The sequence below is a fragment of the Xenopus laevis genome, chromosome 1S (genome assembly GCF_017654675.1).
Source record: "Xenopus laevis strain J_2021 chromosome 1S, Xenopus_laevis_v10.1, whole genome shotgun sequence".
Taxonomy (NCBI): domain Eukaryota; kingdom Metazoa; phylum Chordata; class Amphibia; order Anura; family Pipidae; genus Xenopus; species Xenopus laevis.
The window spans coordinates 52,626,531-52,644,672 of NC_054372.1; the positions used below are offsets into that span (position 1 = coordinate 52,626,531).

At 38.7% G+C, this 18,142-nt stretch overlaps 1 protein-coding gene across 2 annotated transcripts in view; it reads right to left on the minus strand.

Annotated features, from left to right (window-relative positions):
* Positions 1–438: 438 nt before the first annotated feature.
* jade1.S (jade family PHD finger 1 S homeolog) overlaps positions 439–18,142 on the minus strand; it is a 44,960-nt gene continuing 27,256 nt past the window's right edge. Inside the window, 4 exon segments of one of the 2 annotated variants that reach the window (NM_001091971.1) lie at positions 439–4,664; positions 6,397–6,514; positions 12,637–13,158; positions 17,560–17,676. In NM_001091971.1, the coding sequence (NP_001085440.1) occupies positions 3,793–4,664; positions 6,397–6,514; positions 12,637–13,158; positions 17,560–17,676 (1,629 nt within the window). In that variant the 3' untranslated portion in view covers positions 439–3,792. 2 annotated transcript variants of the gene reach the window in all.

Below are 18,142 nucleotides of genomic sequence, written 5' to 3' on the forward strand. Positions count from 1 at the left end.
AAGAGGGTCAGGAACCGTAGTCTGATAAAATGTATAAAAGACATCTAGGGGTTTATGTAATAAAAGGCACTAAGTTTGCCGAGGAACAGTAACCCACATCAATCAATCAGCAGGTAGCATTTACGAGTCACCTGCATCTTATTAGTTGCTATGGGTTACTGCTGGCAAACTTAGTGCTTTTTTATTAAGCAAATGCCGTAAGAAAGCAAGTTTGTGCATATTTACGGGCTATCGTATATGAACCCTTCTGAATTCATAGTAACTGTATTAGGTACTCAGCCTGCCCATAGACAAGTCATTACAAATCAGAACAGAGAAACAATGATATTCTTGGAAGTTGGTGGCAGGATTTACAAGGCTATTATAAAGACTAAGTACAAAATCATTTTGGCTTTTCTTTGGAGGGGGGAGGGGTAACAAACAAGGCACCCAACTGTATAGCAAAATGTACAGCATTTATTTACATAGAGGCAAAAGGCACAATTCTACACATTATCTGAGCAGAAAAAACAAAGCTGGCTTCAATTCGCTTATAAATACTTAAATAAAAGGAAACAGGACGGTGAAGGCAAGACAAGCGTCATAAATAAAAACAAGAAATGGCCATTATTATTTATAGGAAACTGGCTCTTCATTCCCCTTTGTGAAAGTGCTGATGACAATAGGAGTTGTACATGAGCGTCGTAATTCTATGTAATGGTTACGGTTAAGATTCCAAGCAAATTCACAAATATTTGGATACCGAATGAATGGTGTACACTCCTTTGTATTTATTTGCCTTTAAACATGAGGACATCGATTATTCCATGGGAAGCTTTTTGTCTGCACAAGGGGGGGCTGCTATCTTTATAGACAACTATAAATAAGAAGAGTAGGCCTGTTCTGTGACTTGGGAGGCTTTAGGAAAATAAACATGGCAGAGCAGAACAATGAGAAATATTTATATCTAACTGATCTTGATGAACACAACAGTACAACAAGCAATGGCTGGTGAGGACTTCATTGTGCATTGTTTACATCAAGGGCTCCCAATGGAAATCAGAATAACAAGGTCAATCACGGAAGTTTGCACAAATTAAAACAATAAAACTGATACTTTTGTTGGCCATATTTTATGAATATATTTATTAATGATGAATATTAAACCTTGTTCATGCCTGTGGAAGTGTATCCCGCAAGTCAGCACTAGCTGGTGGAAGCACAGAGTGACAAATCTACTGGCCACCTTTATCTTGTGTGAATGGACAGCAGATTCAGTGTGTTAAAGTGATGAAACATTCAGCTTTATTTATTTAGACTTAAAAAAAGCAAAATCTTACTTGGGGCGGTACTTAATTTAACAGACAAGTGGACCTTACAATGTGTGTGTAATATACAGTAGGCAGGTGTATAGAGGACTGTCGTTTTTACACTGTCCCCTTGGATGTCCCCTAGCTTATGTATCATTGGGAATGAAGTGAAAATTAGGGAGCGCAAAGGTGCTATGGAGCCTACAGCAGGCGTTAGACACAGGGATGCTTTACGCCAAAATGCTCTGTACCCTCCACCTTGCACCAGATTCTTAATGTGGTACCAAGTGCAGCAGCTAAGTGTCCTAAGGAAGCAAGTTTGTACAGTGCGATTTCACTTGGGGCAACTGTATATGAACCCTCTGACTTCATAGTAACTGTATTAGGAACTCAGCCTGCCCACAGACAAGTCATTACAAATTAGAACAGAGAAACAGGTATATATAATAGAAATGCAACAAATCTGGCATTTGACCAAAGTCCGGATTTGGCCACATGTTAATAATTCAGCTAAACTAAATCTGAACCCTTAAAATCAAATTGGAATATGCAAATAATGGTTTGGATTCATTATTTAAGCATTATTTCATTATTTTCCTTCTCATGGTAATAGATTTTATGGTTAAATTCGAATTTGACTTTGAATATTGTTAAGAACTGCCAATACACAAGCCAGACAAGGCTGAGCAGTGAGTGAGTAAAACAAGTGCTCCAGATTTACTCACCGTGTGTATAATGTACCAGCGGATACAAGAAGAGCAGCTCCTTTTGGCCATTGCTTCTGACTAAACTGTATTTCTATTGGTGCAGGTGAGAACTAGGGATGCACTGAATCCAGGATTCAGTTTGGGATTGGGCCGAATCCTTCTGCCCGGCTGAACCAAATCCTAATTTGCATATGCAAATTAGGGGTGTGGAAATCTCATGACTTTTTCTCACAAAGCAAGTAAAAATGTTTTCCCCTTCCCACCCATAATTTGCATATGCAAACTAGGATTTGGTTGGCCGAATCTTTCATGAAATCTTTTTTGTGAAGTGGATTCGGTGCATCCCTAGTGAGAACTAGGCAGGGGTGATCCAAGCCCAACTGTTAAGCTTGATTCGGTGCATCCCTACTTTCTATACAAATGAAATGTGTATTATTATGACACAAGTTTCTTCTGTTCACATGGACATTATATTTGGAAAAAAGATGGTTACCTGAAACACCACAAATTAAATGGAGTCTTTGTTTTCAACTAAGCAATAGCTTATATGTCAGCCGGCTTCATCAACTGTTGACACCCTGTATTATCAGTCAGAGTGGGGTGTGCTTTCTGGAGAATGCAGGGGTGCAACTATGAAACTACTCTTGCAGTCGGCTATAAACTCATCAGAACGATGGGAATGAGATGCAATTGTGTGTAAAGCTGAAACTGGAATGCACATTTTGAGTTCAGTATTGATCCATTCTGAAAAAAATACCACCTGGAGCTTTCAGAGCTGTAGTGTTATTATGTTTATTATGTGTTCTATGACAGCAGTGTCGGACTGGCCCACCGGGATACCAGGAAAACTCCCGGTGGGCCCAAGTGTCGGTGGCCCTCTTGCTTCTAACCATTAGCAAATTTCATAGTCATTCTCAATTTATTTATGGGAAAAAATGATTAATGGAAGAATATAGTAAGTGGATATTAAAGACTAGGAGAATAAAGAGGGTGAGTGAGGAGAGAAGGAATAAGAGTTTGGAAAGTGGGCCCACGGTCTAAGGTCTGACACTGTATGACAGAACCAGGACCCCTACAAATGAAGTGTTTATCCATAGCTAAACTTCCTTCACTAGTACTGGCCCGCACCAATTGAACTTGTTTTATGATCATCTGCATCAAGAACTCACTTTAAATTAGAGACAAAGAAGAACCAGTGGTGCAGTACAAAGACTGAATCAATCTATATGTACATGAAACATAAAATATTTGGCCAAATATGTAGATCGTCCCACAGCAACAATATATATATAGGAACAATATATATATATATATATATATATAGGTAGGGAGTGTTTCATTTTCACTAAAAGGAAAAAAAAAAATCTTTTACTTATGGGTAGGGGAGGCGTAATTATCAGCTCATGGGGTGTTCATGCTGAATGAAGACAAGTCACAGTGCTGGGGCATGTGTGCAAGATGGTGTACCCAAAACCAACTTTTGTTTATCCTTTCAAAAATATTCTCTTGTGCTTTCAAGGGACCAATGAAAGCACTGTCAGTGCAGACTATTCCCTCTTGTAAACCTATGATGGACACTTTCAGAGTGCCTCATTAAGACCACTACATGAACAACAATTGTTCAATGAAATGATGAAGAAATATAGAGGGTTTAAAACAAAAATACTCTTTTAAGTGCAATTAAAGAAGCTGGAACAGCTAGGGGAGGAGCTACCAGTTTGTGTACAAAAAAATAACAAAGGAGTGGATTTATAGGCAGTCACTCCCATTCCTGGCTACAGTGCTAGGGAATCCAGTCACGATGCTAAGATGCTTCTCCTAATAAAGTCCGTTTCGTATCCTCTACTTAGGCTGCTGCTTGACGTTAGTCTTTGAAGTCGGCACTTGTCTGTGGGTTCTGATTCAGAGTCACTCATCTCTGCATCTGGAGTATATCCATCGTTGTCATTGTCCAACTTTACTTTCTCCTTTGTCCTTCCTTTTTTGGAGACCTGTCCCAAGAACTGGCAGTTTAAATTTGGCTGACAGGTTTCCATACTTCCAGGCTGCACTTTTTCCCCCTTCTTTGGAATTCTGAATCCCCCCCAGTTTTTAATAGGACTTGTAGGCACTTTAACTGATGGCCGGTTACAGTGTATTTTGATCAGCGAGCCACTGTACCTGGGCAAGCTGCTGCTACACTGCTTTTTATTGGATGATGCTGTTGCACTTTTACCACCACACTGACTTAGGGCCCTTTTCTTTTCAGCAGGTCTCTCTGGAGGTTCTGTGTGTTTTGCAGGTCTATGCTGCTGTCGGAGAGGCTTTTCTTTTGAATCAAACTTAGTGTCACCCTGAGTACGGCTGTCGCGTCTTTTCCTGTGCTCTGGAAAGCTCCCTCCATTCTTCTGCTGCACCGGTTTAATCTTTGCAACCGTCTTTTCTAAAGGAAAGGAAACATCCGAAGTCTGGCCTTCCTTCTTTCTATCTGTTAAGAGGATCTCTGTGTCCAGTGATTTCCCGATTATTCTTTCTCTACTCTTTTTGTGAGAATCTTTCATTGAGCAGCGCAGTGAGGAGCCAAGCCGTTTTCTAAAGAATGCCGAGTGCCACTTCAAGTCTTCTATTTTTGGAGCATCCGGGTTTGATGGCTGGGTGTTAAAAAGCAACCCATTTTCCAGTGGAAACCCTAAATAAAAGAAACATGTGCAGTATATGATCAATGCAACATTGAGTACTATAAAACTTTCTATAGACCTTGCTGTATCTAGAACAGGGAACACATAGCGATTTTGCATTTATGATAAGGAATCAAAATAGTTTTATAGAGGGAAACCATAAATCTCAGAACATCTAATTAGGAGATGTATAATCTATAATGCTTGGCACAATGGGTATTCCAGGTAAGTGGAAAAAATTCAAACTGCTCACGCACACCCAGTAGAATACTAACCCTGGTGCTCGGGGAAAAGGGCTTCGGCAAACCCACAACAATATGAAGAAAAGAATTCACCGGCACACAGGTATTGCTGGCAGGGTGAAAGCCCTTGCTTTAAAGTTTAATAGTGCGACATGCAACGTTTCGGGGACAACCCATTTATCAAGCATGCTTGATAAAGGGGTTGTCCCCGAAACGTTGCATGTCGCACTATTAAACTTTAAAGCAAGGGCTTTCACCCTGCCAGCAATACCTGTGTGCCGGTGAATTCTTTTCTTCATATTCCAGGTAAGTGGTCTTTCATAATGTTAAGAAACATGCTTTAAAGCTTTGTCATCTACATGGCTTTATGTTGGCTTAGTTAACGTTAATACAAAAGACATAATATCAAAGGCTATTGTGATACTAAGCTCTATAGTTAGTATAGATATGGGTATATAGAATTCAATTAAAAGTAGAGAGGGGTGTGTGTATGGATGCTGGGTTTTCATTTGGAGGGGTTGAACTTGATGGACTTTGTCTTTTTTCAACCCAATTTAACTATGTAACTATGTAACAAGTTGCAGATTTGAGATCTGTTATCCGGAAAGCCGGTTACTCAAAGCTCCAAATTACAGAAAGAGTAACTGAAACATTGGATGTACAGAAGCACACAATAAAAACCATTTAATTTGCAACAGATTGGAGTGCGGGTCCTTTTGGGAAATTTCTACGTTTATTTGGCCCTGCACCCATAAATATCAGCACAATCCGAAATTAAGAGTGTGCTTGCTGAAATAACAAATATATATATCCCAACATTCCCTCTGCATGTGCACTAACAAGCTGATGCTGTGCCTGACAAGAGGACAGTGAGTGATATTGGGGCTAAGGGTCAGGGCACACAGGCAGATTCAGGGAGATTAGTTGCCCAACGACACTCGGCGCGATTCGTTTTCCAAAGTCGCCTGGAGTTGCCTGACGAGGAAACTTCTGGCGACTTTGGAAAACTAATGCCATCCAGACAGCGATTTACATTACATTACATTCTAGCCGGTGGGAAGGCAGGGGAGGCAGTTCCGGGAGATTAGTCGCCCCAAGGAAGAAGAGATTTGTCGCCGGGCGACTAATCTCCCTGAATCTGCCTGTGTGCCCTGACCTTAAGGGAAGTGGATGAGCATCTCCCCAGAGTAGCTGACACCAAAAACTCAGTAGTTTAATGAAGTACAAAAATATACTGTATAAAATACTGTAGCTTAGACTGCGTCTTCAAAGGGTAAGGCTGGCTTTAAATACCATTTTCTCCATGATTTCCAACAATGCAGGAGGTCTCATTGGGACACACAAAGTGCAAAGTTGTGGTCTCGCTGACTGTTTCTATTATATTGCCTATAAAGTCCTTTCAGTGCACAGATCTCACTCCAGGGAAATGCTTTTGAAGAATTTCTGATAAAAACTTGCAGGTAGTGGCAGAAAATCATCAACGGTGTAAAATAATGCCTACCTAGATCTTTCTCCTGCTCAGAAATCTTTGTATAAAGGTTAAATATTTGCTCTTGAACTCTACAAACTGAGCGCTTCATCTTTTCCCGTCTGGTCACCATGTATGTCAGATTGCGTACCTAAAGAGGAAGAAAAAGTGAAATTAGCTTTGCAGTGTTGTGCCAAATGAATAATCACTCTTTTTCCATCCCGTCATATGTACAGGAAGGTGGTTATCGAAATCCGATTTTTAAAAAAAAGTTTTTTTAAAAAAGTAAAAAAAAAGTTTGACCAAACTAGATTCCACGATTTGACCTTATTTATCATTGAAAAAACTCAATAAAATTGGTTTGGAAAAAACTTGAAATACTTGTGTTTTGGGGGAAAAAAACACAAATTTTTTTGGGTTGTATGCCCAAATTTTTCTTGAAATCGCTTGAAACCAGCAATTTTTGGTCTAAATTCCAGGCAGACCATAATACCTTCAAATTTGAAATGGGACTGTTGCCATTGAGTTCTACAGGACCCCAACAGCTTGGAGAGGGCGTATTTTCATCAGCCTTGGGGTATAATAAATCACAAAAAATGTAGGTTTTTTTCCACTAAAAATTTGGATTTTATAGTAAAAAAACTAAAAATTTTTTGGAGTTTTGGGCGTTCGGGCTTTAATAAATAACCCCCTAAATGTTAAAGCCTCTGTATAGCGTATAGAGGGTAGGCTCACACTTAACAACAAGGGTAAATCAAGTACAATTCAGCATGCTAGTTTTGGCAGCTGAGAGATATTTTGGGTTTATTTTTCATTCTCCACACAACAGATTCATCTAAATGAAATTACAGCGACACTAAATAAATGGTGTGCTGATTTTTTAGTACCTGCTGTGTGGCAAAAGGATTGTTGTAAAGAAGGTGAAGTGCTGAGAAGTTCACAGCAAGACACCTTTTAACTAACAGAAAGAAAGTGTCAATATGTGACCACAAACACATCTCTCTTCAAGGTTCTTTAGCACATATCACCTTTCACTTTACAGCAGAAAACTTAATAAATACAGTCCTGAAACCTACGATGTACTACTAGTATCTGAATTACACAACAGATTACTACTGCTGTTCTCTATATTTCATTTGAAATAAGCTTTTGCAATGCTATCTGTATGGAAATGTTAAATCTTATTTTTTTTTGTTTTTTTTTTTTACTAGTTCACTTCTTTATTCCTAATCCTATATTTTATGGTGGTAACAATGTTGCTTTCTTGTGTGGATTATGCACACTAACACTACCAGACAGATTTCAAAACAATGTGTAATAAACTAGAAACTAAATGATATAGTATCCATATTGATGTAAGGATACAAAGAGGCTTAGGAGTCAGATGCATGTCCATTTCTTGGCTGCAGTGGGTTGGGTACCTGCGGGTTACCCACAAAAACTTGCGGTACCCTGCGGGTTGCAGGTAGAAGCTTCAGGAGCGGGTATAGACGCAGGTCTTCGGTTCTCCAGGTTTGCGGGTCGGGTCTTCTCAGCGAGTTTTACTCCTTTTTTCTGATCACGCCCACTTCTAATGCTGTCACTTCCGGTTTACAATGACAGCACTTCCTGGTTTACTCCTTTTTTCTGATCACGCCTACTTCTAATGATGTCATGTTCAGTTTACAATGACAACACTTCCTATTTATTGATGTTCAGCGGGTCGCGGATAAGGTATTTGCGGGTCTGGCAGCTGGTCCAATCGTGTTGCGGGTCGGATTTAACAAATTGGTTCCGCGCAGGACTCTACTGACTACTGCTCATAAAATTGTAAGAGAACTTTATAATACACTTAAAAGAGAACAATATCCTGACGACCAGAGAACTTTGTTTTCCCAATCAATAAAAAATAATTCATATGAATAATATATATAGATATTAATAAATCACCTTATCACCATGATGTGCGGTCTCAACAAAGCACTCCATTTACACTGCCACCTAGGAGTCCAAGTGTAAATTGTGTATGTGGAAAAAAAAAATAGATTGATTTTCACTCAAAACTCTGGTATTTTATCAATTTTATCGTAGGAATGGGTAGGCCCCTAATGGAAGGATAGCAGGAGTTTGATACAGTTGGATTTTTGGATAGGGAATCCTCCTTGCAGCAACTTTGATACAGAATCCTTTCCTTGCAGCAACTTTGTTACCGAATCCTGTCCTTGCAGCAACTTTGATAAAGAATCCTCTCCTTGCAGCAAATTTGATACAGAATCTTCTCCTTGCAGCAACTTTGATACAGAATCCTTTCCTTGCAGCAACTTTGTTACCGAATCCTGTCCTTGCAGCAACTTTGATAAAGAATCCTCTCCTTGCAGCAAATTTGATACATAATCTTCTCCTTGCAGCAACTTTGATACAGAATCCTTTCCTTGCAGCAACTTTGTTACCGAATCCTCTCCTTGCAGAAACTTTGATACAGAATCCTCTCCTTGCAGCAAATTTGATACAGAATCTTCTCCTTGTAGCAACTTTGATACAGAATCCTTTCCTTGCAGCAACTTTGATACAGAATCCTTTCCTTGCAGCAACTTTGATACAGAATCTTTTCCTTGCAGCAACTTTGATACAGAATCTTTTCCTTGCAGCAACTTTGATACAGAATCCTCTTCTTGCAGCAAATTTGATACAGAATCTTCTCCTTGCAACAACTTTGATACAGAATCTTCTCCTTGCAGCAACTTTGATACAGAATCTTCTCCTTGCAGCAACTTTGATACCAAATCCTCTCCTTGCAGCAACTTTGATACAGAATCCTCCTTGCAGCAACTTTGATACAGAATCCTCCTTGCAGCAACTTTGATAAAGAATCCTCCTTGCAGCAACTTTGATAGAGAATCCCCCCTTGCAGCAACTTTGATAGAGAATACTCCTTGCAGCAACTGTGATACAGAATTCTCCTTTCAGCAACTTTGATATTGAATTCTCCTTGTAGCTTTGCAACAACCTTGACACTGATTTGCATATGGATAATTTAGTTGCTATGGTAAAGAGCAGGACCTGGAAACTAATCTGTAGGTCATTTCCTGCAACATACAGCCTCTTTTGGAGGCAAAACAGCTGTTGGGGAGTCTGTTCAGGAGGAGCCCCTGCAAGGATTTTGAGAAGGCCGATGGTATGGATCAGACTGCGCATATTATGTAATCCATCTCGTGACACAGCAAATACACGACAATAGCCAGTATTTAACCATAATTGATATCCAGGAAGGTCTGGCAACCAAATATAACTTTATGCACTGGTCACACAGTGCAAATGTGGATGTTATTTCTTTATACAATTCTATAATGGGAGAACGAGCAACTCTGCAATAAATATGACTAAACAAACTTCCTTATAGTTATACTGACCATTGAACATAAGTAAGTGAGTTTTTAGGAGCATTTGAATTCTGGCATGCACTTCCTGCGCATGCATTGTAGAACTATAAGATTACTTGGAGGCTGCGCGGTTCAACACCATGGTCTAGCAATGTAAGCTATTCTACAACTATTTGATATTGTTACAGCTGAATGCTGTGGTTGATTTAAATCCTGCCTTATTATCCTTTGGAACTTTTACATTCACTACTGTGGTTAAAATGCAATGGGTTATATCCCATTACTTATTTATCACTACAAATTAGTAGTACATTGTTAATAGTAGGGCCCATTGTGTATCTTTCTGTTCATGTTTTTATGGGAGAGGGAAATACTTTTTTTAGGATGTTTAAATAAAACTTGATGCGTGGTTTTAGCTATAATATTGATTCATGTAATGTTTGATAGTGGTCCTATTAATGCCAGGGGAACTGATTAATTGGTTTCATAAAGGTGATATAATATGGGCTCTATTATACAGATAGTTGGGACCAGAGTGTTCTGGATAAGGCTGTGGGTTACTGACGACCCCCAAACCCACGGGTTTACCGGGCGGGTTCGGTCAGACTCCTGCACAAAATGGTCAGCCAGCGACCTACTACTGCCGGCTTCCGGTGCCAGAATTTATAGACTTCTGCCTGCTCCCACCCCTTTTGTGACATCACTGCGGGCGGGGCAGGCGCAGGACTATAAAAAAGGGCAGGATCTGGCCTGGCCGGGGACAGGTTAGGGTCGGGTTGAGAAATTCTCGACCCGCACATCACTACTGTGGGCACATGGGCTGAAGGGCTCCACTGAATATATTTGCAGGCTGAGAGAAATGGACCTGCTGAATTGATTTAAATCTGATCCAACTATGCATGAAGAAGCAGAGATCAGCTCAAAAACCTAAGAGAAGGCATCTCTGGGCTGACCTCCTCTGTGTGTGTACACTAAGAGCAGTGGATCCCTTCAGCCCATGTGCCCACAGCCTAATGGTTTTTGTTTTGTAATTTGTACCTCCATGTCTTAAAGTGGATCTGTCACCCAGACATAAAATGCTGTATAATAAAAGTCCTTTTCAAATTAAACATGAAATCAAAATTCTTTTTTTATTAAAGCGTTCATAGCTGTTTTAAACTAATTTAAAAATCCCAGCTGTCAATCAAATGTTGCCTGCCCCTTCTCTATGTCTTAGGCATAGAGGCAGGGCAGACAATTACTTTCACTTTCCATTCAGCACTTCCTAGATGTCACTGCTCTCCACACATTTTCCCGTTCTCTTAACCATTTAATTGTGTAACCAGGGCATGGGGATGGACATCAGGTCCCTCATTCTGGTGCACAAACAAGATTCTGAGATGATGCAAGGCTTGTCTTAATAACAGTGTCCACACTATGGCTCCTGCCTACTTGCTGTAATTATGAATTCCCAGACTGATAGAAACAAGAGTCAAATAATTTATACAGTGTAAGTAAATTTCATTTTGCTTGACTAACATGATAAAATAGGATTTGGAATCTTTTTTTGGGTGATGGATCCCCTTTAAGTATATGTAAAAAAAAAAAAACATTAAATAAACCCAATAGTGTTGTATGGGCTAATATGGTTTCATGCACTTTACTTATAAACAATTACACAGTACTGTTTTAATATTACAAAGAAAAAGGAAATTTATATTATACCGTATAAATATTTGCCTATAGGAGCTTTTCCATAATTCAGTGCTTCCTGGAGTTTCCAAATTAAATCTCATACCTCTAAACATGAATATCATCACAGTGAACGCCATATTCATCTGTAAGTTTAATTGTAATCTATATTTTATATATACTATATACTGTATAGTTTGGACAATCCTGTCTCCCATAGACTCCATTTTATGCAAATAATCCAATATCAGAGAAAATGACTTGCTCGGCAGGTATGTCACATTTTATTAATAAAGAAAGGCCCTCTCCCATAGGGGTATATTTATCAAAGAGTGAAGTTAGAGATCGCCACAGTCCACTACAGTGAAATTCCGTCACTCTCCATTAATTTCTACGGGATTTTTAAAAGAGTATTTATCAGTGGGTGAAAGTGAATGTTCATCCTTTGATAAATACCCGTTTCAAAATGCCATAGAAATGAATGGAGAGTGGCGGAATCTCTTATTGGAAGTAAAACCAGCCTATTGGGTTTATATAATGTTTACATGATTTTCTAGTAGACTTAAAGGAGAAGGAAAGCTACCAAAGCAGTTTATTGCCAATAGATTAGCCACAATAGTGCAAGCTATAACACTATATTTATTCTGCATAATGCTTTACCATACCTGAGTAAACAGCTCTAGAGGCTCTCTTGGTGTGTTTAGGATTGCAGCTGCCTTTTTAACTTGGTGTAACATCACTTCCTGTCTGAGTCTCTCCCTGCTCACTCATAGCTCTGGGCTCAGATTACAGCAGGGGGGGGGGGAAGGGAGGGTGAGAAAGTAGCAAACTGAACATGCTCAAGCCCCAGCCCTGGAGGTTTAAGCTGAAAACAGGAAGTCTGATACAGAAGCCCATGTGTACACAATAGAAGGGAAGAGATGCTGTGTGAAGGGAAGAGCAGCATTACTTTGAGGGTTTACTTGTGTATTTATATAGACCTTTCTGACTTAATTTTAGCATTTCCTTCTCCTTTAATGCATGAAGATCCAAATTATGGAAAGATCCATTATCCGTAAAACCCCAGGTCTAGAGCATTCTGGATTACAATCCCATACCTGTACCTTTTATTGGCTAACTCAATAGATTAAGAATCATGGGAGATTCTTACAGCGATAAGTGAGAAGGCAAAAAAATGAGCTGGATATAAAACAGTTAATGAGCAAATATCCCACAACCACACACAGAAAAACATATTTCTCACCCTTTCCAAATCTTGGCGCAGATGAGTGAAGAGCTGTAGTCTACGAATCAGAACATCTTGTTCTTTCTTGGCTAAGTTATCTTCCTCGTCCTTCTTTGGAGTGATGAGTGGTTCATTAAAGTTGGCTTTCCTCCTCAACTTCCAGTACTGGTAAATATATTCAGTCACATCAAGAGGAATTTTCAGGGCCTGACTTATATCATGCACATCGACAAAGGAATAAAAGTCATCTTCAAGTTGCTGGAGCTTCAATTTCCGCTGGCTCCCATGTTTGGCATTCTGCTGTGAGGCCTCCAGTACTCGAAGACCACCCAAAAAAGTAGGGGAGGCTTCACATGTGTCCTTACCATCACTTGCACTTCTGCAGAAATGGCTATCTTCTGGCTTCTTCGTAGAGCCGTGTTTTGGGCAGTATGACTTGAACTTCACTTCGTCTTCTTGAGTGAGAATCGTTTTCATCTCCAAGCCGTGATCAAAGGCACATGTCACATGAAATGCTGTACGGCAGTTCTTAATGGAACACTAAACAGTACAATAATAATGTTAGGAGGCAGTGGATCTATTTAGGCAGTTTTAGCAAATAAACTGCAAAAAAAGGATTTTCCAAGCAAAATTAACACGATTCTAGAAAATATATTTTCTTGCACAAAATATAATTGTGTAATTACTAGGTGTGCACTGAATCCACTATTTTGGATTCGGCCGAACCCCCGAAATCCTTCGCGAAAGATACGGCTGAATATCAAACCGTATTCTATTGCCTGCCCGAACCGAATCCTAATTTGCATATGCAAATTAGGCGTGGGAAGGGAAAACATTTTTTACTTCCTTGTTTTGTGACAAAAAGTCAAGGATTTCCCTCCCTGTCTCTAATTTGCATATGCAAATAAGGATTCGTATTTGGTTCGGCCAGGCACAAGGATTCTGCCAAATCCGAATCCTGCTGAATAAGGGTGAATCCTGGCCGAATCCCGAACCAAATCCTGGATTCGGTGCATCCCTAGTAATTACATTAGTAAATCATCTCACATATACAGTTGAAACATTGAGAGCCAAGCAAACCAGGAATATGATGTACAGTTTGCAAAAATTATCAGAAGAACGATGTAAAGTACATCTCGTTCCAAGTCAGTAATAACGCTAAATTATAGTTTGTAAGGAGTGACATTTCAAAGGAGGTAAGTAATTGATACGCAGCAACCAATGTGCCCTAATTATATGCTGCTGAGTTTAAAAAAAAAAAAAAAAAAAAGCTTTATGGTCATCTCCTTCTATTACACAATATAAAAATTGTAAAGGCAATTAAATATCTACTAATAATAAGCTGGAAATTATATATTTTCACACATATGCAGAGTGAAAGAGGGAGCTTTAGTTACTCCTTTATAAAATCGTAACAGCAGAAAAGTGCTGAAGGGGTTAAATTCAGCATAAAAGCCTAAATATCTCTGTTCACTTTCCTACAGTAAAGGGCACGACCAAAAAAATATATAGAAAAAGTCAGAGCTGTAAACTTATCGGTGAATAACAGAAACACTGTTAAGCCTTATCAAGCCCTGCCAGCAAAGTGCAACAAGGATCAACCCAGAGAAAGAAAGTACTGGGAGGAAACAAAAATAAAGACAAGGAAAAGTAATTCTTCCTGTTATATAAATACATTGAACATAACCCGTAAAAGTGCGTTGCTTGCATCGATGACCATCTACCAGATTTCTTGTAAACCTGTCACATGTCAAGCCCCGTGAGGCTGTATAACGCCATTGCTGGGGTTCTACATTTAGGGGCACATATATTAAGTTTGGAATGGTAAATTCATATTTTTTTTTTGGTCAAAACTCAAAAATGTGTATTTTAAACCAAATTTGAATTCAAATTATCACATCTGGACCCTGGAAACTAATTCTAATTCGGATATTCGCCACCTAAAACCTGCCAAGTTCATGTAGAAGTCAATGGCAGAGATTTGAAGAAGTTATAGCCTTACTGGCATTCATGGTTTTTTCGGAGGGAAATTCGATTCGAATTTGTGAGTCGACCGAATATTAGACTGAATTTTTTCATTAATAATCTCCCATTTGAGATGTGAGTACATTCAAATTTATTAGAGTTCAAAAAAATTCACATTACTTCTAAAAATTCAACCTTTGATAAATCTGCCCCTTAATGGGGACCCGTCACCCAAAAAAAAAAATTCATAATCCTATTTTGTCAAGCAAAATTAACTTTAATTACACTATATAAATTATTTGAATCTCGTTTCCTCCAGTCTGGTAATTCATAATTACAGCAAGCAGGCAGGCGCCATTTTGTGGACACTGTTATTAAGACAAGCCTTGCATCATCTCAGAATCTTGTTTGTGCACCAGAATGGGGGACCCGATGACCATCCCCATGCCCTGGTTACACAATTAAACGGTGAAGAGAACGGGGGAATGTGGGGAGAGCAGCGATTTCTAGGAAGTGCTGAATGGAAAGTGAAAGTAATTTTCTGCCCCGCCTCTATGCCCAGCACAGCTATAAATGCTTTAATAAAAAATAGAAATTGGATTTCATGTTTAATTTGACTTTTATTATACAGATTTTTGTGTCTGGGTGACAGGTCCACTTTAATGTAAGCTTCAGGATCATCAGCAAGAAACTTTATGTTCTCACCATGGTGGAGTGATATTCAGAAACAATAATTCTAAATAAGTTCTAAATAATATCAGAAAGTTGGTAGTTTAGTACAATATATTTTGAAGGAATCCAAACAGCTTTCTCCACTAAGGCTTTACCATACAGCAAAGAGAAGGCACAAAAAACCCCATATAAGATACTTATTATGGCAGAGACACACGCTCAGATTCGGTGGGAGATTTAGTTGCCCTGCGAAAAATCTCTTCTTCAGGGCGACTAATCTCCCTGAACTGTCTCCCTCTGGCTAAAATGTAAATCGCCGGTGGGATGGCACTCTGAGCACTTCGTTTCCTTGTGAGGCAACTTTGAAAAACGAAGCACACTGATGGCCTTCCCGATGGCCACTTACATTCTAGCTGGCAGGAGGCAGTTTGGGGACATTACTCGCCCCGAAGAAGAGGCCATTTATCGCCGGGCAACTAAATCTCCCGGAATCTGTGTCTCTGCCCTTAACGTAGCTTGCTTACTGTTAGGTAGTCAGAAATCAATAAACTGAAAAAGATAAACATAGAAGCCAGAGTGAAGCAGGAGACAGCATGCTGCCAAACAAAAAAGATAACCGGAAAATGAACAAACAAAACCTGCAGGGTCCTGGGCAAAGATCAATAATGCATGCCAAAGCCAACTATACCATCTGTGCGAGGAGTAATATAAACAAGGATATGTTTTATTTATTACGTGCGGTAAAATGGGTAGATAATATCATCAGCATATTAATCTCCAATGTACGATACTGAGGTGAGGACTACTTACTCATCAGGCATATAAAGTACATCCATTTATTTCATGTTTAGATGCATTGTTCTGCTTATCATATTATGAAGCTTTTTCCTTGATTTGTTAACCTTAAGGCCAATCGTCCAGCTTCATATATATCCAGCACACTCAAACTGCCTTTATAAAATCATACACATTATACATAATTACATTTTAGGCAACAGTATAAGGGGGCAGTATACCCCTTGTTCAACATGAGTTCAGTGAAAAGGATTTGTCCCAAACATCATTTTTGCCCATTGTTTTAATCAAATGTATGGTTTTTGTTATTTCTTGAGTTAAACACGACACACAGGAAAATTGAAACCACTTCATGTTTGGTCCTTGAAAGGTCCCATTTGTTGGGACTGTTTTATTAGAATGAGTCCATTATAAAGTAAGAGTATCTGTGTATTGGTAATTCAATTATCTACCTTGTAAAACAATAGACAAACTGTATGTTCCGCACTGGTCCTATTCAGTGATCTCAGGTTGAACATGGAGTATACTGACACTTTAAAGGGATACTGTTATGGGAAAAAAATAAATTTCAAAACACCAGTTAATAGTGCTGCTCCAGCAGAATTCTGCACTGAAATCCGTTTCTCAAAAGAGCAAACAGTTTTTTTTATATTTCATTTTGAAATCTGACATGGGGTTAAACATATTGTCAGTTTCCCAGCTGCCCCCAGTCATGTAAATTGTGCTCTGATGAACTTCAGTCACTCTTTACTGCTGTACTGCAAGTTGAAATGATATTGCCCCTCTCCAGATAGCAGCTCCCTAACAGCTGCCTGGTAGATCTAAGAACAGCACTCAATAGTAAAATTCAGGTCCCACTGCGACACATTCAGTTACATTGAGTAGGAGAAACAACAGCCTGCCAGAAAGAAGTTCCATTCTAAAGTGCTGGCTTTCTGAAAGCACATGACCAAGCAAAATGACCAGAGATGGCTGCCTACACACCAATATTACGACAAAAAAAATTGCTGGTTCAGAAATAAAATGTTATATTGTAGAGTGAATTATTTGAAATGTAAACAGTGTAATTTAGAAATAAAAAAGACATCATAAAAATCATCTAAGTATAGATGTAATTTTGGAGGCCTGCAACCTTATGGAATCTCTTAACATCTCTATGTTAAATCTAAGTACCATGTAAGTGGTTTAGAATAGGGTAAGAATGGTCAAATAATATGATTTCTTCACAATATCAGCAGATTCAGGTTTATAAATATGACAAATTGTAGCATTTGTTATAGTAATATGCCAGTCTTTTCACTTAAAACATATGAATGGAATGCAATTATCCAAAATCAGATACACCCATCCAAGTTCAGTAGACACAATCACGCCTGTTACCTACAGGTAAAATGTATCCCATTAAATTTATTTACATGTTTATTTTTATGTAATTAATATTGTTGGCTAAAGTTGTTGCTACATTTTATGGTATATTAAGAACCCCACAGAAAAAAAGTTAATACCAACCTGTATGCAGGCCCCAACCTTTTCATTGCACAAGCTACAAAGTAATGCCCAACGGTTGCTTGGTATGTGAGACACTTTAGTAATTGGTTCCATCTTTTCTGGACTGCCAATGCTCACCTACAAACAAAAAGAATATGCATTTAAATTAATCACAATAGGTGGAAATTATTATAAAGTCTTTAATTTGACTTATCTAATACAACCAATATAAGTCAATAAATTGCAAAAAGCAATAAAAACATGGTACTATACATTGCATAAAACAGACTTTCAAGGAAGCCTCTGACTTTTAGGCAGAAATATCTATGCCTCTAAGGAGAGATTATTCTGGGGATTCTACATAGTGAAGTCAATGAAATAATATCTGGAAAAATTTCTCCTGGATTGCTTAGTTCTATTTTATACTGTTCGAACTCATGCACTTGAGTCTTTAGCTGTAGGGGTAATGCTAGATTTCCAGAAAAGCAGTATTAATGCCTTAGCCACCATTAAAATTGAGATCACTGATTTTTTTGTATATGTATTGTATTAAAGACATAACATTCTTATGTAATAAAAAGAAAGAAACTGAGTCAGTTATCTG